The 23,304-nt window shown below is 37.5% G+C and overlaps 1 protein-coding gene and 1 long non-coding RNA gene across 7 annotated transcripts in view; one reads left to right on the forward strand and one right to left on the reverse strand.

The window, feature by feature from the left end:
* LOC130411834 (uncharacterized) overlaps nt 1–5,665 on the reverse strand; it is a 34,330-nt gene extending 28,665 nt beyond the window's left edge. The window contains exons 1-2 of the long non-coding RNA XR_008905115.1: nt 5,539–5,665; nt 982–1,064 (exon numbers count right to left, since the gene is read on the reverse strand). This is a non-coding gene — a long non-coding RNA (uncharacterized LOC130411834). The remainder of the gene's footprint in view (nt 1–981; nt 1,065–5,538) is intronic.
* Nucleotides 1–23,304, forward strand: part of LOC130411830 (cAMP-specific 3',5'-cyclic phosphodiesterase 4D-like) — a 131,847-nt gene that overhangs the window by 25,138 nt on the left and 83,405 nt on the right. For 4 of the 6 annotated variants that reach the window (XR_008905114.1, XM_056736732.1, XM_056736731.1 and 1 more), the window contains exon 3: nt 2,083–2,321. Coding sequence is in view for 5 of the 6 variants with exons in the window: in XM_056736732.1 (XP_056592710.1) it covers nt 2,083–2,321 (239 nt within the window). In the remaining variant the exon portion in view is untranslated. Of the gene's footprint in view, nt 1–2,082; nt 2,322–5,733; nt 5,987–23,304 lie in introns of those variants that run through there. The other 2 variants (XM_056736736.1, XM_056736739.1) reach the window with 1 other exon arrangement.

Genomic DNA, 23,304 nt, shown 5'->3' on the forward strand with positions numbered 1-23,304 from the left:
TTTATACATTTCTGTTGATAACTCCTATTTGTCATGCTTTCAACCATTTTAGATTTTAGGAGCCCATGAGCGTAACTCATGATTCATGTTCCATTTTCCAGAGCAACATCTTTAAATCTAAGCCCACGTCCAACTGATAACCTGTGCCTCCTTTTTTTCCCATAATACATCTGCCGAACAGTTTTGTGCACCAGTTGAAATCGGCCTCAAATCCCACTCACTTTGTTCTCTTGGCGAACAAAGCACCACGTTCTGCCGTGTGCCGCGAGTAGAGGGCTTGTGTGAGGTGATCGCGGGTCTTTGTTCCGTGCCATTCAAACCGTCACTGTGATCTGCATCTCCACAGCTATTCAGTGCCTATTTTAAACCACCCGCAATCCTGACGCGACTCTGACTCTCATCGTGTTGCGATGGTTTTCATGATGTTGTGTTGCCGTACCAAACAACCGGATTTCCTTCGCTAATTTTATCTTCGTGTTCAGTCACATGGATGCATTTTGTGTGCCTTGGGTGTGATATGTTGCGCAGACTATAAATGAAGCCCTTGATGCTTTGTGCTGGGGGCCGCAGCTTTCAACGTGCCCACAGGCTTTATCAGATGAGTCAAGCTACTCGTATATTAAAGAATTGTGTACTTTTGGTTCAGATGAATGCGCTGGGTTATCGGCAGAGAGAGAACTTAAAGCGTGATATATTAACTGGTGTTATACTTCGTACAATATTGAATTTCCAGTGTAATTTGTGAAGTAGAAATAAAATTGAATGATATAAAAGAATGAGTTAACATTTCAACCCATTAACTTTCAAATTTTTTATATCCGTGCATTTTTGTGGATATGGGGAAATAAAGCAACGCAAGATGGAAATAAATGATTCTGTCATCACTTTTCCGCAATAGGCTCTCGTCTTCAGTTTTGTGTCGCTGATGGACTGCTTATGCTAATGACGTAGCGGTGTGGGAAATGCAAAATACTTCGTTACCTCTGGAAGCATGCTTCCCATCTTGCGGCAGCGCAGTCGAATAGTCCCTGTGGATACTGCACAGATATCAGTGCTGTTCACTGCTGAAAGAAAACAACAGTAATGTAAACACAGGCTGTGACTCTGGTGACTCTTTTGAGATGTTTGTTAGTGGTCACTTGTGTGTATGTATATTATTTTGATGTTCCTTTTTTCAACTTTCTCATTACCCGCCCTTTTGTAAACAGAGTCTTGTTTGTGCCCAATGTAGATTTGAATTGTTGTAGATAATTTATGCTTGGTTAAATATCCCATAAATAGTAATGGATGAAGGAATGTTCAGCATCTTAATAATTCATGACCACAAGCCTAGAAAACACAGTCAAAGCATTTTTCTGCTTGCTTTGTGCATTTGGGCACCATGAGCGGAGTTTCACTGCCTTGTAAAACTAAAGTGCTTTTCTGAAAATATTTAATTAATTAATTAATTGTGAGGCTTGTCGGATAGTTAATGCAATGCAATAACAGCACAAGCTTGGTCTGTTTTACTTGCAGATTACTTTTATTTTCCAGAATTTTACAAGATTTTACACGGTGAGACGAAGCATTCTCCTGGCTGATGAATGTAAAACTGAATCCCATGAGGTTCGGCTTCCTCTTCAAAGAAATTAATTGCCTTAATTTGGAAATTAGGCTTTAGGTCATGCCTTTAATAGAACCTTTAAGTAATTGTCTACAAATCTATTTTTTACAGTTTTAATGACAGCTGGTTTCCGAAAAAAAAAAAATATCAGAGCCTCATCACACAGAGCCTCTTAACAGCACATTTTTGAGAGATTCTGAGAGATTCTGAACAGAAAACCATTGGGGAAGCCACACAGTTTTCTGTAGGACACGTATTGAATACTAATGTTTTACATGAAGCTTCATATTATTTTGGCACACTGATGGTTAGCTGTTGTTATGTGGAGTGCGTGCATGTTTTTATACCTTTAGCGATTTATATTGAAAAGGTATTTATTGGAGATTTGGAGATATCCATTTTAATATCCATTTAATTATTTAATTCGCACTGGTCCATTGGAGCGAGCACTAGTTAATGCAGAGTTTGTGTATTGCCAGGTGTGCGATGGGTCTCTGGAGTCCCAGGAAACAGATACAGAGGAGGGACTCGCTCCAAACGTGGAGCTTTTCCAAGTGCGCAGACGTTCCAGTCGAAATCTGCAGCTGCCCCCTTTGGTCTTTCGACTGGCTGAACAACATGACTGGAACAGCAAAGAGAGCGAGTCGATCGCCCGTCCCACCACCCTGGCCTTGCGTACGACCCCGGTCATCGCCATCACCTCTGCTGATGCAAGCAGGTGAGCAAAAAACAGATTCTGTCTTTTTGGTGTCAGAGAATATTATTTTCCTTCATTGATCTTCAAAATCCTTTCTATTGCTGGTTCCAGAGGTTCTTCTTCTCTTTTTAAATATGCAATATATGTTGTTATATGCCTAACCCCAACGTTTGAAGTTTCTATAGCAATGCAATCACATTATTTGGGCCGTTACATGTCTGTTTGTCAAATAAATAAAGCACGGAAGATTACTGCTCCATTATAGCAGTAATTGTCTAATTTTACCAGGATCAAGTAATAATAGCTGTGAAATAAAGCGATATAATTTTCTCTTTTTTTGACTTCTTTTTTAATGTTAGAGTTTCTTTGGTGGTAAGGCTAGATTACAACATACTTTGGCAATATAATCATTTATCATCCATGCAGCCTGTTTCTTCTGTGATGGGCTCTTTAAAGAGCTGAAATGTGTCTCTATAAGGTCAATGATAAAAGAGAATTTCTGGCTTTAGTTGCTATTAGCGGATGTTTATCTACAGTTTTATACACACAGTATAGTAGAGGACTTTAATATCCCACATTTTTTTCAATGCTGTTGTGTATGTGGTCATGTGCGAGGAGGTTGCTTTGATGTCTCAAGTGTTTTTGTTGCTGTCCAGTTGCTAGGTTGCTGTGACCCATCAACTCATGTCCCTGTGTCCCAGTTCGCATACTATCTGTCCTAAATAGTATTATAATTTACAACTAGCATGTCCCTTAGCATCTGTATCATAAATATTTCAGTAGGCCGTTGACCGTTTCTTGCATTTTAAAGATACCGCATGAGCGTCATTTGCTTGTTAGTTTTACAAAAATCTAAAAAACGACATATAGTCAACGGCATAGCGATGGCAGCATAAAAGCATGCATGCACTCGCTTTAAATATGGTTTTATTCCATACAAGAGAAAAATCAGTGGCACCCTTCAGTTCACAATCAATTTCCTCCTGTGGCTATTCATTGACAAGCTGCGTCATCTTGAAACTGCACTTTATTTTTAGGCTAAACTGGCGGTGCACTGATGTAGTGTTTTAGTGAGACTTTATTGACTAGGTACAGTCCTTCTATTAACTTTTAATGGTTGACGTGGTTATACGAATAGATGGAAGTGCTGTTTATAACCAAGGACAAAACTGTTCCGACAAAAGGTCTTCTCTTATTTTTCCCACGGAGAAAACACAGTTAGACCTTCTCTCAATGAAATGAAAAAATCATTTCCTTTCAGAATCTGAATTACTGATATACAGTTTAAATATCAAAACGTCAAGTTTGTGAAATCATGTTAGTAGAGACTCATAAGTCATTAATAAAGTATAAATTGCAGGATACCTGACGTGTATTTTTATTACAACATAACAGATTTTCTTACCTAAAGTACTCCCAAGTGCAGAGGAGTGATTGGTGCCACTTTTCAAACACATTTCCTGCATTTATGGCTCTTCCCCTAAGCATTGCACATTTATAATTCATTCAGAGTGGATTCGAAGTGTCACTGAATTAAACATGTTGACACACTGTCAGCCCTATTGTTGATCGGTTTTGACAGCCCCATTGGATGTCCTGTTGGTGACACTACAACTGTTCAGATCAGCTTTTATTTGGATTTTCACGATTCATTAATTGTTTTAAACACATTCCAAAATGACCTTTGCTGAGTTTTGGGGGGTATAAAGCCAGCATGGCATTTGTAAATTCTAAAAAAATCAATACGTCTCACAAGGTCCATGTCTTTCACAGTAGCGTGCATATAAAATCTACATTTGTCACTCGCTGTAGCCGTGCTGTGCTTGAGTGGCAATATCAGGAGCTTGAATCAGCTATGGACTGAAATACAATTTGTATGTGTTCGGTGAGTCATATTCACTGGTGCTCCTTGATATGTGAAAACAGCTGGGATTCATTCAAGTTTCTGCATACTGTGGCATGTGATAAATACATAATGCGTCACGCACCGTATTAATTGGACTCTTTCTGTTGTGTTTGACGTAAATGACTCTTACACATACTCCAATTACATGCGCCGATTATTTAGGTATTACTTATTGTGGTTGCGATTTGGTATTCTTTCTGGATGTGCAAAGCTGCATATTTAAAAAACTGTATTTTTGGGTTGCCTGAATTTCAAGTGGAATTTATGGAACGGTCACACGAAAGACATGAACTGTATACAGTATGCTAGTAGGAATGCCATCATAGAAACGTTATCTTCGCATTTTAATTTGGCTTGTATCTCGTTTTATTCTCTTGAATGGTTCACTGATCTGATTTATTTATGAAAGATCAGAAGGGGAAAAATATTCCATTTTATGTCTTCTCAAGCTCCTGTTAGTGAATGGGTTCTTTAATTCGCTCTACTAGACCTAAATCCATTATTCAGTTCAATCATGAAACTTCTCAACTCATGAAAATCAGTCAACCTACAGTAAATTTGAATTTGCATTGGAGAATTCGCTCTTGAGTATGTGCAGTGTGCACAGCTTAATGCATTTGCCTTTCAACACATTAATGCTGAAGCCCACAAAGTTGAACTACCATGGCAGTGGATGATACGCGTTAGTTAAAAATCTCATGAAATGGCTTGATGAGTCTGTTTTGATAAGTCGTTTTGTCTTTTCCAATGATAAATCATGGTTTGTTATTGCTAGTGAAAGGCAGGTGATATTTATAATTTAGGATGAGGGGCCTTTTTCTTTCTTAGTTTTTTATGGGGTATATGCAAATGGAGCATCCGCCGTCCGTAGGGAACAATGGCGTTTTCACTCGGTTGCTTCAAGATGCATATAGGATTACAGTCAACGACGTGCTGTCGGTTAGCTGAAATATAAACAAACGCATCATTAACACTTAATGAAAAATTCCCTCAGCTCTATGAGAGAGGAAGTGGCTTAGCTGGCTGAGATTTTAGCGGAAGTACGCCATCACCTGTGTGCATGTACCCCATGCCATTGGACACAAATGTGGACATGCCCTTTAGTACAAGATGAATCATCAATATTTGTTCTTTTTTCTGAGGCAAGTGCAATATTAAATGGTGTTCAAACAGTGTTCCTTAATGAAAATGTATTTGCTTTGCAAAGACCTTTGATAAATACATTTAAAATATGATTATCATTGTTTGCATTACAATATTTCAATTCCACATTTGTACTTTTAGCATTAGGCTAATGTCACAGATATTTTTGTTCCCAGTTATTATCTTTACCTCAGGTATTCATTTAAGGTTCTTCATCCTGTAGGGCATTTTTCCGCTTGACAGGATGTGCAGGCTGTGTAGTAATATTAAATGCGGCTTCGGAATCGCTTTCCCTCAGAGTCAGTGACAGTTTAAAATAACGGTCGCTCCCGCAGAGCGGGAAAGTGACCGGTCTCATGCACGCTCTCGTCCTGAACATTTGCGGAGGCAGCAGCCGCCCGCCTCACCATCACTAGCGCAGAAACTCTGAGAGGAGAGAGAGAGAGAGAGAGAGAGAGAGAGAGAGAGAGAGAGACAGGGGGAGAGGCAGCGAATATCCTCTCACACACCGTCAGATCGCTTACCTGAACGCAACCAGGGCAAAAATGGACCGAACCTACGCGGTGGATACGGGTCATCGACCGGGTCTAAAGAAATCACGGATGTCGTGGCCGTCGTCTTTTCAGGGATTTAGACGGTAAGAGCTATCTTTATTAAAGGATAGACGGGCGTGTAGACGGGCTTTTGTGAAGTGCACTTTCTTTGTGTTAATTAATCGCGGCGAAAAATCGTTTTTTCTTGTTTCAAAATAAAGCCGTTTGAAGTTTATTGAAAGTAATGGTCACTTAAAGCGCATCTTGTTCCTTTGTTGCGCACGGGACGCCTTGCGCGTGGTCAATCTTCTTACGTTTCTGTGTATCGTTTTCACATTTTTTGTTAGTTTACTTACTTGTCTTTCATTTAATCTTTTATCAACAAATAAATACCCGATTGATATTGTTCATGCTTTTAAAAGCTCAAATTCATTTTTTTTCTGTAAGGTACTTTAATTGGGAGGTTAACGTTAGTGTTGGTTATTTTTTTGCGCAAATAACGTTACTTGTAAAGATCTTTCAGCATTGGTTATTCGTTCTCTGCTCTATTTTATGATTAAATACTAAATATGGGTATAATTGAATTAGTTCTGTGTGGTATTTAGAGCTTATGTGGCATTACTTGATTGTAATTGAATGTGAAATAAAAATAATCTGGGCCGAACAAGCGCTAATTTAGACGTGGTTTTAGGTACAAATGTTTGTATGTGACCGAAGAAGGTAATATTTATGCTTCAATGTCAGTTTTGAAAATTATTTTCTGTGGAAATGACTGAATTTTGTGGCCTTTATTTACAGATATAAGTCAACTGATAAAAACGATGCTATATTTTTGGACATTAGTGCAACCAAATGTATTTTAGGTAAATTAACAGTGAGGTTTGTGATTTTGATGCCCCAAATGTTAAGCATTTCTGAGGGTGAACACAAACATTGGCTTACATTACACTAATGCCGGTTGTCATTGACAGTCTTGCAGAGTTTGATGTCTTTTTTGCCTTTCATAAATCAGAACTGTTGTTCTACCTTGAATTGTCCCCAGGAAGACAAACCGTACCACTTGGAGACATGTGCCAAGAGTCTTCCTTGCATGCAGAAAATGTGTCCATCTTACACAAATGAAGAAAACAATGATGTGTCAGAGTCTTTCATTCATCCGTTTACATCCATTCAATCTTGTTGATTATTGCACAGAAGACAATTCCACAGGCTCAAGGTGTTTTTGGTTTCAAACGCGAAACACAGTAGGGGTTGACCAAAGACATTGTGCTGCTGGGGGGTTTCTGGGTGGGCTGCCTTCAACTGCCAGTGCTGGTCATAAGGCGTAATGACAGCATCGGTTTTCATTCCCTGAGTACATTTCAGAGAGCACATTGTTAGGGCTGAGCAAAACTAACCGAGCAGATGGACAGACGGATAAAAGGAGAGGTAATAAGACCGCCTTAAGAGTTGACAACTGTCATTGTCTTTCACCCTCCAGTTTTGTTACATTTGTGGCATGTTAAAACTACATTCTCATTTGTTTGCAGTTTGGAGAGTAATCACTGACAAAATTTGGTTCTTGCCGTACCTCTCCAAGCCATTTTATGGAAATTGATGTGCATCCGAAGTTAAAATTCTTTTTCTTTGCAATATGCAGTGCACTTGGTGTTAAGCCAAATTAATTAAGTTAGCTTCAACAATTAAGGCACTCGGTTGTTTTTAATGACTTGTGGATTATGGAAGGCATGAATGTTTAAACATTGCATCTGGAGGGTTTGTCAGATTTAGTGGGAAGTCTGCAAAGCAGTGTTGTCATCCTCATTAGAGTGCATGACTCGGTGGCTGGTATACCCATGGCGCTCACATTACCTTGCAGCTCTAAAGCGAACTCTCATCAGATTTATGAGTATCGCGTAACAATGTCAGATGACTCCTAGGGTCAAGGTCAAGTCCAATTACACAACCAGTGATATGTGCAACATATGGAAAGTTTTGGGTGGGATTTTTGTCCTAGTATTAGACGATTCATTTAACTTTGTGAATGTCTACTGTAATGTGGGCGACAAAGAATTCATGGAAATCCTACAATTTTGTTCAATTAGCTCAGTAGCTCAGTGGTTAGAGCATGTCGCTAGCAACTAGTAATGGGTTGGTTTCCAGGGATTGCAGATACTCAAAAACAAATAGTGTAGTTTAATGCAATGTAATGTAAGTCGCTTTGGATAAAAGTGTCTGCCAAATGCATAATGTTTCTAAGCTAGAACCATACAGTCGGCTTGCTTTACCCCTTCCTTGTGTGAGCGTTTTTTAAAAAAAATAATTGGTGTGAAAGCGACTCTTGATGCATCTTGATGGTTTTGCAACTGTCAATAGCATCATTTGTGTTATTTACAATCTGAATATCAGCCATGTACTGTACCTCTGTAATTTTGAAGTATGATGTTGGCTTACACCTGCATAATATTTTTCCTGAATTATAGAAATGTGTTGATTCAAAGATAAGTGATGGACGTTAACAGCCTAATACATCATTGAATATACATCTCAAGAATAAAGTGTAGACTTTAAAAGCAGGCTTCCCATACAAAATGAGAAGGAGCAGACTGAATTATCATCAGCCTCATCATTTTAGGTTCATCGTCTCGAGACATTTCAGGTTGCTTATTAAATCTGGGCCACTTGAAGATGTCCGGCATTCCTTTGAGGTACAGGGCCTAACAATCTTGGTAGAGATGCAGTCATTCAATGTGAAGTTGTGTTAGGGAGTGATTCCCTCTTGACTTTGTCTTCACAGATACCTGGTTAGAGAGCACAACTGCAGAAAAATAAGAGAGAGCTCCGTCCCCTTCCCTCCTGGTATTGACACGTTTTGTAATGAAGAGTCCAACTGGAGCTGTTGGGATGGTGTATTTTTCCTTTTTATTTTTCATGTGTTTAATCCGAGACTCAAGTGATTCTGGAGAAGCTTTTGTGAAAGTGGGAGTTACTTGACTCTTCGTGCCACACGAGTAGTGCCACTGCTACTGCAATCTGAAGTGTTAATTGAAAGCATACGTCGACGGTGTCAACACATGCTTGAATAAAACTTGTTGGATATGTATGTCATTAGTAGGGTGGTGGGGTTCCTTAGCAAGCTGAAATGAGTGAACAGACAGCCTTACGGCACTTCCAAACATTGCCCGGAGGACTGCTTTGTATTCCTCTGAATGTGCGCAGACTCACAGACCTTTTGGGAAATCATTATACTGATGAATGCTTGTCTAAAGCCACAAACAGATGGATGCTGAAAGTTTTTTTTAAATAAGTGAGATCTCTTGTTTCTGCATGCAGATGTTTGGATGTGATTGTCACAGCTTTTATTATTTTGTTGAGGTCTTATTTAGATGCTACTTTTTCTTTAAGGTTTTTTAAAAGAGATTTTTTTGACTTCCGCTTTTACAACCGTGGTTTTACTGCAAATGGCTACATTTTGATTACTGTAGTGAACAATTGTGGTAAATTTGGTTACCATGGTTTCGTAACCATGGGCTTTGGTTTAATTTGTTGCAAAACAAATTTTCGTAATGGTTCCAGGCTAGGAATTTGAATTTTTTGTGCATTATTTCATTTGTCCCAATGACAGTGGAATTATTTAACAGTTTTTTTCATATTTGTAACACAGTGTGTTCCCATAGTCAAAGTTGCCAGAATGCTCAGTGATTCCTGTTCTTTTATTCATTTTGTTCCTTTGATTATTTTCGCCCACATCTATTAAAAATGCTGATATGCTTTCTTTTCTTTTTGAGACTTAAAGTCAACATGAAATTAACATGTAGTTTTCTTTAACATGTCCTGTTCTTTTCAAATCTGACATCAAATAATATGCCTTATCTCTTAAATATAAAAAAATCATCAAGCCTTTTAACCTTTTAAGCCCCTCCCTCAAACTGCCTGTCATTTGAGATGACTTTTGCGATAACAAAAGGGTAAAATCAAATTCCTTTCCATTTCACATATAAAAACTTGAAGCGAAATTTGTTGAGAGCAATGTTTCATGTTGACTTTTTATCCTGGTATAATTATGTTGTACAGTAGTTCCTACAGCACTTACTCACATTTGGCATTTGAAGACTGTTAATTTTGGACCCTTCTGACCCCTTCTTAATTTACGTCAAATAGTAGGTCTTCATAATTTCTCAAATAGTGTCTTGGATCAGTTCCAGCTCCCTCATTAATGGCGGTTGTTACATGGCCTGAGGAACAATATGTTGAATATGGAGTAAGTATGTGTCAGGAGTATATTTGAGCTGCGTTAGTACAGAGATAATCGGTGCTGAGAGCTGACCTAGAAGTATTGCAGGCCGTTAGTGAATGAACAAAGAAACAGGGTGGGTTGCACCAACAAGGATTAGTCTTAAATCTAGATTAAAACAAGGTTTATTTAATAATTCAATTGCACCAAAATGTAAACCCTGTTTAAAAATAATCAGGTTTATATTTAAGATATCATCTGATCCAGATTTTAATTTGACAGTAAATCTAGATTTAGCAGCAAACAGCCCAAGAAAACGACTGAGGATTTCGCCGGAAACACAATCATCTACTGGGGCCGTTCGTGGTGGCGTCGACGGCAGAGATCCACCCGCTCGTGATTGCCGTACGGCGCTCTTCTCTTATCGAGAGCTGCAGGATAATGATGCGGCTCAGCTGTCGTATTTGTACAATCTCATGGCCCTCAAGGCTTGTGAAAGGTGTTTATGGATCATCATACTGATCAACCAATTATCCAGAGAGAGGTTTTAAATAGCAAAATTATGTTTTTTTTTACATGCACAAATTGTTTATTTCCTTTTTACATGACAACACTGCAATGCAACACATGCAACACTGTTGTTGTTTAGTTACACCGGCAAATCCATCATGGCGGACCTAATATAAACGGCATGCTTTCATCATTATGATGCGACTGCTTCGAAGCAAACGTAAACAAAGTGATCCCTCTCAGCAAAACAGAATCCATCGCAATGTTCAGTTTGGGGTTTATTAGAGGGGTTTAACTTAATGCGTGCCTTGCACAGACCGATCTGCTTAAAGGCATAGTTCAGCCAAAAACTCAAATTTGCCATTTTTTTACTCACCCTCAGGCCATCCGAGATGTAGGTGACATTTTTTTTTTGAGTAGAACCATAAAGAAGATTGTTTGGTAAATCCGCAGCCCTCTTTGATTTATATAATGGGAGTATATAGGGTCCACCTTTCTATGAGTTCCCAAAGCACATAATTCCAAAAAGTGGCTCCTGGCATGTCGCCAGGACGTTTTGACGTTTTGTGAAGCGAATAGCTTAATATTTTCATAAAACTGAACGTCATTTTTTATAATGTGCAGCGTCTGCACACAATCGCAATTTTCTTCTTGTAGTATTTGGTGGGGGATGGCATACCAGCGTATGGTACGTTTAGCGCCACTTGCAGAAAGGGAGTGTTGATGCTGTACAGTATGGGTAATTTTTTTTTTTTCAGTATGGGTAATATTTTTAAAATTATGTTAAAATTTATGAAAATATCGAGCGAGTCACTTCACGAAACGTCAACATGTCGCCAGGAGCCGCTTTTTGGAATCCCTTTAAATGATGTCATTGTCATACGATAGCGATACGAAAGTAAACAGCTCATTATGATTTTAAATCACCCTAGACAAATGAACCGGGCTTTGGGGGTCAAACGTGCTCGGGAACAGTTCAGATAGCCTAGTGAGAGCACACCCATAGACTTATATCTTATTGTTACGTGGTCCAGTGAGCAACCACCCAAAGCACCCTGGCAACTGAATGTCCTTAAAACCACCCACAATTTTCATGATAATGGCAATATACAAAAGAACGCCCTAATGCATCCGATTAGGGCAGTTAAGAATTACACTTGTCTATTATCTGTAAGACCAGACTGCGAAGGTTCCCTAAAAACGCCTCATTGGAATTCTATTACTATGCTAACAAATTACGCTGTCATTCTCTCTATACAAGTCCCCCGAAGTTGCTGTGCTCAGTACGTATCAGGGCTCATTTGTTAGATAAACAAGCAAGGCAATTACTGCACTTTATTTTAATGACTTCTGGTACTGATCCTCACCACAGAACATTTTCCTGTTATAACTGATGGTTTGCAAACCGTCATAAAATAAAATATTTTACAGCTTGAAGCCACTAGAAGAAGGAAAAAACCTTAAGGATGCTTTAACACTGCTCAGATGGAGTTCGTTTTAATGTCAATTTAATCTGAGTTAGAAGCTCTGTAGTTATTACTGAGGTGGGAGTCTCTCTTTAGATTTGAATATTTTATATAATATATAGAGAGTGTATTAAAATGCGTAATATTAAGGGAAAGAATACCTAGTACTAGTAAGGATGTGAATCACCAGTGACCTGGGTATATGATCATATATTGATTTAGGGTTGAAAATATGTTTTGCAATTAGTTATGTTTAATGTATTGTTTATTATCTATATATATTGTGTATTGTGATATTTGCCTTTTTTTATTTTGTCTACATTGGACTTATTGGGCTTATGTCTGATAGATTTGGTTGTAGATTTTAGAAATAGACTAATTGCGTTTGTTTGAGAAAGCACAGATCGTAGTACGGTATTGAAATCACAAGTACTTTTGTGAAAACAAATTAATCTTTTCTCCTAGTTCCTCCTAGGGGAGCTTGTCCCATCTGCATAGAGCTTTTAGAAAAATTCACCTTCTCAAATAAAAGTAATTTCTTTGTTTCTTGCCATATGTCTAACATAAAACCTTAAACTTACCAAAGCCCTCCGTTTGACATTTGATAAACGTTTAAATATTTTCCCAGAAGAATAGATTCCAGTTTACACCTGAATATTCACGTTAACCATTTATTTTAGTTTGATGTTAGCAGGTTTAATTAGACTGGTGCAGATGTTTGGAAACGTCCCGCTGAGCTCACCTCTGTCTATTTAATGAAAAATTACTTCTCTTTAGAGGAGGGCTGATTTGATTCGGATAAAAACCGCCAAGACCTTGTTCCATTGGAATCCATTTCTGTGTGCTCGAGGTCATGCTCTAAGTCGACTCTCCCTAAAAGCCTATGAATACTGACATTTACAGGGACTATTAATGTTGTGTCGGATCTGATCTGTGACCAGCGCTATAGCACTATAGCGCTGCAAATGATTCCTCCCACAACCCCTGTGAAATGTATTTTACCAAGTTGTCAAGTTAGATTGAGTGCTCTGTCATTCCATGGAGCTGTCGCTCATCAGAGACTAATAAAACAGCCTCTTTGCGTAAATGGAGCAGAACGTATATACCCAGGACAAAATAGATACAGAACATGCATGCAGATTTATTAAGATGGCAAAGTTGTGAAATGTGAAATAATGCACTTAACAAACATCGAGAGTTTCATGTGTTTAATGTTTAGTGCTCTTTTGTGCTCAATTCTGCCTTATAGCACGAAAGATTGCTTGTTTTTTACTGTATTTGTGTTTGTCATGTTTTGGGCAGCGTAGTGTTTCATCCACTTGTGAAGTTTACACATATGGTATTCCTCCTGGATTATGATGTTTTGCCAATTTATGGCGATATCAAAATCCACCAAAGGATTCTTTTATTTCTTCACATAATGCTTCTCTAGTCTCTTTCTGCGTTCAACTCCCTCTTGATGTTTTCCTGTCACCTGAATTGGGATTAATAGGAAAGATTTCTTTGCAACTGTTGTGATGTTTACACCTGTTCTGTCACAGCAAATGCCCACCAGTCTGGTTTTTGTATGTTTTGTACTTGTTTTCTTCCACATTTTAATAGTAATGTATCTGCAATATGGGTCACATCCTTGACCATGTGCCATGCTGCCGTCCTACCAGGAATTGCAGTCATGATTTGATCTCTTATTATTATCTTTTTAATAGCATCGCTGCTCCCCATAAGTGCTTTTGGTCTTCTTTGGAGTACAGCACATGTTGACTTCCTCCAATTTAATCATATAAGAATGACACTGAAGATTACATTAATATCTCTAAACGGAGTTCAGAAATAATAAGGACTGTTGATCACTATGTGGCTACAGGTGTATTTATTTATTTTTATGCTGTTTTCATCTGAAGCCATAAAAGATTTATCTTATTGCTCAGGAAATTGTATGAAATTCTTACGCGATGCAACGTGGCAAAGCAAAAAGAAACCGAACAAGGCGTTTTTTGCGTTTCTTCGCGCTGCATCCAGTGGGCACAGAATCTCATGTTTTTATTGGGTTCTACTTTATTGGGTTCTATTCATCTGCTCCGTGAGCGCCACGTGAACATACGCTTAAGTCTATAATAATGGATTAAACTGCTCAACCTGCTCCGTACCAGTAAATTTGGACACAAAATGTCAGTTCCAAATCTATATAATTTTTTTGTTCTGATTAACGCAGAGACAGATATTTGGAAGAATCCTTATAATAACCAGACACATGTTTTTCCCCCATTGACAAAGTAGGAAAAAATACAACCGTAGTCAAAAGTGCCCCAGAACTGTTTGCTGTCCTACATTCTTCAAAATATATAATTTTGTGTTAAAAAAATAAAGTAATGGGGGCAAAATCTGTTTGGCATTCTTCCAAATATCTTTCACAGAAATGTATACAGATTTGGAACATTTTGGAGTAAATGATGACAGAATTTAAATATTTGGTATTTAAGTATCTCTTTAAACCACTTAAAGGTGGCAGGCCTACATGTGCGTGTGTGTACAAGAAAAGGATAACCAAGTTAACCTTGGCCTTATTTTAAGGAAGGAAAATCACAGAAAACTGCACTTTCTAAAACGTTCAGCAGATGTTTTTCAGAGCATCTGTTTTCCAGATCTCCAGACATATATCAGACAAACCTGTACTATCTGGGAAAAGAAGTTAAATTTTTTAAGTTAACCAAGAGGGGATCGCTTACCCAAAAATTAAGACTCTGTCATCATTTGCAAGTCTCCTGAGCTGTGAAAGAGCGATTTCTTGGCAATCATTTTGTTTGCAGGCATTCCAGTGAAGGAGCTATGAAGAGGAATGTTAATAAAGCACATACTTGCGTAACGTCTAAAAGTCAAGCATTGATGGACCCTCTCGCAATCTCCCACACAGACGTACGCCTGCCTAGCAACACCTTTCCACTAAGTGGAATCACCTATTTCATTTCTAAAGGTGATGGCAGATGGTTATCTACATGTCTCTGCTAATTGATGATTACGTTTTTTTTTATTGATTATAGCAGGAAGATATGAAGTGAACTGCTTATGCCCGAGTCCGTCTCTCTCTGGCGATTGTCTAGAAGCTTTAAACACTGCAGAAAAATAGTTTTTTTATAAAGCTAGCTCACAGAGCACTGAGAGCAACATAATTGTGTGCTCGGAAGATGGCAGAGTAAATTTGATGGCAGCCGGACGTCGTAGTGCTGGGTTAATGTTTGCGCTGGTCGTCGCTCTCATTTGTGCCACATTAACTTGTTTACGGAATAGACCATCGCCAGCTGCAGCCTTCCCTTTATTATACACTATTCAAAAGGTCATAGCCTCTTTATTAGTAGATAGTTGCTATGGTTTCAGTAGACCTTATCAAAGGAATTGGTTCTTCCTTGTTTATGGATGTGTTGTTGGTTCGGTCTTGAATGAGTTGTTGCGTTGTGAAACACACTGATGAGCTTTTCGAGAGCTTTTTCATTTTTTAAATAATCAGTTAAGTAGTCTAACTTTCTAACGTGCGACTAGTGGTATTACTCGATGGTTATTTGGTGAATAGCCTTTTATTACATCAGTAATTTTCAAAATGTGTACTTAAAAAATTGTGTGATATTACACATTGTAACAAATTTTTGTTTCGACTGACCTTTTTATAATTCTTGTTAAATTTAGTGGTGCTTATTATTGTGGTAATATATTATATCATGTAGCATCAATTTAGCTCAAGTAAATTCTGAGTAAATATCATAAAGTACGATATATTGGTACATTGCAAATGAACAAAAACTGTAAAAAATTTCACATATTTTACAAATTATTTTCCAATTATAACTGTTAGAAAATTGAAGAAATGTCTGTAGCACAGGGAAGGTGGGATGAAGCGATGATAGGTGACTCACGTCTGGAACTTGGTTCGTGTGTACAGCAGTCATAAAAGACAAATATAATCAAATGGAAACTGTTATGTTAAACTGTTGTTTAGAGCTCAGTGTTATGCCAGTACCTTGTAATTACTGTGTAAAAGTAATAATACTGCCAAAATGTATCAATGTTTGAAAACTATTTTTGCAAGTACTGTCGATGGTAAAAATTATTAATGTGATTTTTGTGTTCAGCTTTTTAAACTTCATAAAGAAACATTACAAATAAAAGCAAAACACTTTTTAAAGCATTTGTTACATTTTAATGTAGTATAGTAATTTTATTTAGCACAATGTTTAAAAAAATCCATCAAAGTAGGAAAAGTAATTGTAATTGAACAGTTTTCGTTGAGTGGAATTAAAATAGATAAATTGTCGACTGTTTTTATTTCTTTGACATCAAGGCCTGTACGCTTTATTCAACATTTCATTTTTTTTTTCTCACCTGTAACTCATGGATATTTGTTTTCATTGTTTCAGCTTTTACAGCATTCCAGTTAAATCTTGTGATTCAACTGAAGTGCTTGATTTTCCAAAGGAGAGGACTGCCTGTAGAAACTCGAGGATTACAAGTCATTTTTCTCTGCAAACCCCTCGCATCTCAATGAGAAATTAACCCTCGCTCAGCCTCAGAGGTCTTATTAGTCAGGCTGTTGACTAAAATGAGTCTGTGGACTTCGTTAAGAGCTCTGTCTATGGTTGAAGCCCTCTGTTTGAAACACGCTTTTGGTTTGTTGGAAAGCAGGGACGGCACATGATCAGTGTTTTTTTAAACGTTAATTATATTTTCACATATTTCTTCCTTTTTACCTGTAGTTTCTGTAAGCATTGGGTAAGCATTGTTCCTCTGGAATAAATATGAAACACCTACTCCTAGATACTCACGAGCTTACCGGTGAGAACTTGTCAGTGAGAGGCACTTGTTTTGAGGGCACTTCTCCTTCTGGTTAAAATATGCCTCCTCTTAGCTGCACCTCGTACAGAACTTTAGGATTTAGCTTGTGGTTACATTCCTTCAAATCATCTTTAAGTCAGGACAACATTAGTTCAGAGCCAGCAAGTATGTGAGATGTATTCTTAATGTATTCTGGATGCATCCCTTTTCAGTCCCCAGTGACAAATGGAATTGCACTGTATGTTCTGGGACATACAGATACTGCGGATTCTGCCTCTGGCACTGCCATGGACTGCAAATGTCACAGGACACTGTTAATGAACCACCCAGCTCAACGCGATGCATACTAGGATCGAGCATTGCTGTGATGCATTGTCTGCATTGTCTGCATTGTTTTCAATTGCAACAGCGTTCGAGTCAATTTTGAAATACAATTTAAGCGTCGTCAAAACGTTGCTTTTCTCCGAGGTGATGGGGTGACCTTTAGAATTCACATGGGCATCTGTTAAATGTCTTCTAAGGTCACAACATTTGATGAATCATGGCTTTAATTTGACAAAGCTTTTTTTTTCCTTCTCCATTTCGCTGTTTGCGGAACGTTTTCCAATTCTTGTTTTTTACATTTGAATGGAAAGCACTTATGGCATTTTGAGCTTCGAAACAGTTCACGTTTGCCCTGATGAAATGCAACGCCCTCTGTAAAGCACGGTGAAGACTTTCATGCATATTCATGTCTTCTAAATGAGCAGAAATTACATTCTTAGAACAGTCTCAAAGTGAGTCATGGTTGCTGCAAGGGATGTTCATATTGACCGTGTATCCGTTAACCGATAGTAAAGATTTGGAGCACTGAACAGCAGCTGACTGTACCATACAGGTATTCTTTATTTTGGGTGCTCCAAATTTTTTACTGGTGCTACTAGCTCTTTGAAGTTGGGAGCGCTAGTTGGTAACAAGTAAAAAGGTAAATTTCTAGCAATCCGGCAACTTGGATTATTTATTCTGAGGAAAAAATCAGAAAATACAGAAAGTCTGCAGTTTTCACCCGGTCCTGATTATAAGTCAGAAAAGCGATTGTGCAAGTGAAATTTGGATGGTAATTCAGGCATATGGATCAGATGCATATGGCAATACTAGGGCAATATGTGTTTTCGAGCCATTATCTATTGGCTGCTCAAGGCACTTTAGGGGGAAAACTCCCCAATATTTGCAGCATAGATAAATGAGCAGTGCCGTGTGTCTGGAAAGAAGAAACGCAGCCAGCTAGAAAATAAACTGCCCAAACCTTGAAGATGAAGACGGATGTTCACATTCTAGTGCCTGTTGGTTAATGAGACGAAATTGGCGCTAAATAACTAAGCCCAGAATAATCAAAGGACAGTTTTGCTAGTTGGGTTTACGTTGCAAATGACTGCTTTGGATTTTAATGCGACTTGTATTATACCTCTGAAGTTGTGAGGTATGAAATACATTTGCAAAAGGTTTGTGTAAAATTAAATTTAGTGGCATTGGGGAGTCCGGACGTGAGCCAACCCTTTTTCAAATCGCAGGGACCCGGGGAAGGACAAAAGCGCTGGCTAAATAACAACACTTAAGTGCCCCTCCTCTCTTGCCATCTGTACGTCTCTTGAACCGTCTTTAAGGTCAAACGCTCCAGGGCTCACGCTACACGATGCCCCTGTAGGGGAGAGGATCCCAGAATATCAATGCTATTTTCACACATTACTCTCTGTAATAGATTTTGATATGAAGGTCAGACTAAAGTATATTGCATGGTTTTTCCTGCATAGAGAAATTGGAGGGGACCGCCTCAGTCAAATTTCGTGCCGCCTCCGACTCTCAGAAAAATTATGTTGAGTGTCTTCACAATAAAATACTCCAGCCATTAAACAGACTGCCATTTGTAATTGCAGTTGCGGCATTATGCCACAATTGAGGCGCTGTTTCGTTATTAGCACAGTGAGCACTGAAGAGTTCAGTAGAAGAGCTAAATTAGGAACTCTATTAGCTGTGTTTCACTGCTGTTAAGGTGTTTTATGTTCAATCTCTTGAAAATGTATCTTAAATTAACGTGCTGTACATCATTATAATGTTTTTAGCTGTGAAGTTGGTTCGTTGAATCAGCGTTATTCTGTACACAGCAAGTTCACCAATATGAACACACATTAAGATCAGAACGGTTCTCAAACAAATGACTCCTTTGAACCGATTCGTTTAGACACAATGTAAGAGATCAGCGAATCATTCAAAGCTCAGTGAATCACTAGAGAACTTTGGATGTGAATTAGCTTTCCTCATTTGGTACGACTGGTTAATTTTGGGCTGAAAAGTTAGTTGAAAAGGATAAAGTTCGGAAACACTTTAATAAACTTTAATAAAAGTGTTTTGTTAAGCCACTTGAATGGATGGTAGGCCTGAATGTGCCTTGCACCACCTCCACCTCATTTTAAGCCAGGAAAAAATCTGTATTGTACATTTTCCCTGATTCTTCCATCTTAAGTACTGTATGAGTCAAGAAAGCAGCTTTACAATTGATGTTGTTTACAGCTGATGATGTTGTTATTTCCTTTAATTCAGAATTGGGAAAAGGAGGTGCCATTTTAGGGGTTTGCTATAGAATTCCTTTCAACAGGTTTTTTATGTACTTGCTCAATAGCTGTTTTTTGTTAATTTAGCCCAAAAAAGTTCAAGTTTAAAGTTTTAAGGAGATTAGTTACTTCTATTGATAAATTACCATAAGATCACAATAGTTTTAGGGAGGGACCAGTATCCAGAATATCATAAAGAAAAGGCTCTTTTGTCTTGGGCTAGTAAACATTTCACAGGATAAAAACACTTAGCCATATAGCATACCTTGACAATTACCCCAAACAACATTGTTACCCAAAACAATGTTGCATTTTGTGGTTTTAGATATTAAAGAACTGGAGCAATTGTGCAAATTGTCTTGTTGGCTGCAAAAATTAAGAAATGTAAAATCTAACTGAAGCATACATTTATTCCCATGAATCTCTAACAGATGGTCAGTATGCATCCCATTAATTAAACAGATCTCAAATCTGTATTTTAATAATGCTTTAGTGTTTCATGACTGTACAGTGCGATAGATATGTTGCTCGTGCTGTGAAAAAATCGGTCTGTGCTAATAATAAATGTAATAGTATAGCACGAGTGCGATAAAGATTTGAACGAGCATTAGACAGAGCCACCTGTTTGTGTGAAGTGCGTTTGTTGTTCTGCTTGTTCGTGTGTGAGGTTAACTAATGGCGAACCACTATTTATTTTTGTTTATATTTAAGTTTTCCCGGCGGCATAAAGTCTATTTATTTAAAGCCCTATGATGTGCATGATGTGGGAAATAATGGAAAGATTCACGTAAGCGAAATTCTAATATTTAAATATATGTCCTCTGCTTGTTCTGCATGTCTTTGAGTGAATGAGTTGCACAGTTTAACATGTTACAAGCATGAACACATGAACTTCATCCACAGAGCTGATGATGCAGTCTAATCTAAATGAATGTTTGTACTACAGAAAGCGGTAAAATAAAAATTCATCAGTTCTGCATGCTTGTGAAATAAGAGCTGGTGTGTAGACAAAGCACTGCTGTGAATTCCTCAGCAGTTTAACTTCAGATCTGTACAGTACAGCAGAAATGTGCCCAGCAGCATTTCATCCCCTGCACAGATTGTGTGGGTAGGCAAGATATATGATTTCTTCATCTGACTGAGTGCGGTTGCCAACCCAAACCTCATAACAAAATCCCATCCAAATGCCTGAGCAGGCTTATTGGCACAGATTCCTCATCATCTTTGTGCATTCGTTTACATGAACCTGGCTTCATTCATTCGCCGTTGCTACTGAATCTAGTATAATTATGCTTTGGTTTCATGCCAGTTTCTTGAATGTCTACATTGCGATGCATTGTACAACACAACACAATTTTTTTATAACACTTTCCTTGAAGCATGTATGTATAATGCATTATAAAGAGTTATTAAAGTGTAAAATGCATTATAATTCTTCATAATGTATGTTGTAATGCATTATATGTAGTTTTAGAGAAGTGTGACCATTTTAAAATGTGTAGTGTAACAATGAATTGCTAAGTGTTGTAGTGTTTTAACTGTAATAACAATTATTTATAAGACATTGCAATGCAATAAAAGGTGCATTACAATGCTTTAAAACTACTTTTATAATGCTTTATACATACATGCTTCAAGGAAAGTGTTACCAATTTTTGCTGAGTTGTGAGGTTGTAGTTTAAATTGAATGCAGGTGGGAATATTACAGTTAAAACATATTTGCTTTATATTGTTTAGAAATGTCCTGATCCATTAAACAGAAATGAATCACTAATTTAAGAATTTATATCAGTAAATGCATAATTTAATTGGTAAACAAAACAAATATAAATGGTGCTGTGTCTCTAATCGTATTAAGGAAGGCATTTCTTGACATTTTAAAACGTCTGTCATTTTGTGCTATTCTTGTTGTTTTAATTCCAAGAAGTACAATCTTTTGCACAAGCATTTTGAAGCCAAATGGGTTTCGTATAAATCATAATAACGATCGCAGGAATGGCTCGCTTTCAGCTGGCTCAGCAAAGCAAGCGAAAAGGTCTGATGTAAATATCTAAAATCTCCCGCAGCTTCTGTTTAATTCAGACCCCGTTAGCCCTGTTACTTCAGTTCAGTGTGACCGCATCCAATGTTAACTTTCACAGTAGCGTCAAACGGCGGGGTCTTTTACAGAAAACGGTGTAGGGCAGAGTTTAATCTTAGAAGATGAGGTTTCATACAGCATATGAAAGAAAGCTCCGTGACCGAGTATCACACCAGGGAGAACATTACGCTACTGCAGCTGTGAAAGAGATGTGAGAGAATAAGACGTTCTGCCACAGTCAGCAACAAACACAACACCATCCAAACCTTCCTAAATCTTTTCATTAATATTTCAAAGTTTTAAAGAATATAGAAAATGACAAATACCATCAGATACACACATAACACCCCATCCAGTAAACAGGTACTGTACCGATGATAATATTTAAGAACTGAAGTCACTTATTCACAGGGCTGGGAAGGTTACTTTTAAATAGTTTTTTTCACAACAGATTACAAAATACATGATTTTTAAAGTAATCTGTAACGCATTTCTTGCACTACACAAATTTTGTCATTTAAAGGGGCCATATGGAATATAACACTTGTTTTTCTGTCTTTTGTGTGTCATAACTGGGCAAAGAGGAGATAAAAATATGCACGGTATGTGGATTGTACAGTGTTTTTGAACCTTAAATCATGTATTCACATTGCATTACATCTAAAACAAACGATAATATTCGTTTTAGCCGTGTAATAGAATATGGTAGATAAAACCAAGCGATCACCAAACAGAAGCCTCGGCTTGTTATTTTAAATAACATATAGTTTTCCCTCATTGGACATTATAGTCCACAATTGTAAGTGTATGTTTCACAATTCTAAGAAAAGAAGTAAGAATTGTGAGGAAGAAGTCCAAACTGTAAGAGAATACATCGCAATTACCTAAAAAATGACTTAAACAAGAAACTCACAAACAACTATGACAAAACATGAAAACAGTTAATGATCATTAAAAAAAAATTAAGGGTATGTAACATTTTTTATGTGGTAATTTTTATAAATTTTATAGATTAAGTCAGTTTGTACAATTATTATTATACTTTCATATGCTGCAATGCCTCTTATTTTGGAGAACAAGAAGAGTGGCCACTTTTCACATTATTTCAAGGCAAGCTTGACATGTCTTTCCCACATTTTCTGATGCTGTTACATGAACTTTATGAAGTATTTCTCAGATGTAAAGAGCAACATGGCTACCGCTGATATATCTATAGGAAACGGAGGATCAGATCTGGAAATGCAAATGAGCTGATGAGATGTAAACGCTATCCTGTGGTGCGGGGCTTGATGCTTTACACTCGCATTTCATTCTCATGTTTCTCACCGGATGCTGTTAATTGTGATTTGGTTCTCTCAGGAAATTAGTCTTCCAATTTAATATGACTGACGTACGTTATATGATATGACGTATACATAGCAGGGCTTTACGTTTACCTTTTTTACAAATACAGAGGTTAAAAGTTGTACAAATAGTTTAAGCACAAGTATTAAAAGTGCTGTTCATCACATAAATAGGCAGGTAAATGACAAAGGACATTAATGTTACAAACTCATGGATGTAATTTTTACTTTTTCCCAAATTACTTTTTTCCTATATTTTCTGAAGTCTGTATTTAAAAAACTGTAGTGTACTGTAGTAATCATTTCACTATAGTGAAATTCTTGGGTACTATAGTAGTTTTTAACCTTACTATAGTAAATATAAAAATATACTATAGTCTTTATTACAGTTTATATATTTA

Source organism: Triplophysa dalaica, chromosome 22, assembly GCF_015846415.1.
Source record: "Triplophysa dalaica isolate WHDGS20190420 chromosome 22, ASM1584641v1, whole genome shotgun sequence".
NCBI lineage: Eukaryota > Metazoa > Chordata > Actinopteri > Cypriniformes > Nemacheilidae > Triplophysa > Triplophysa dalaica.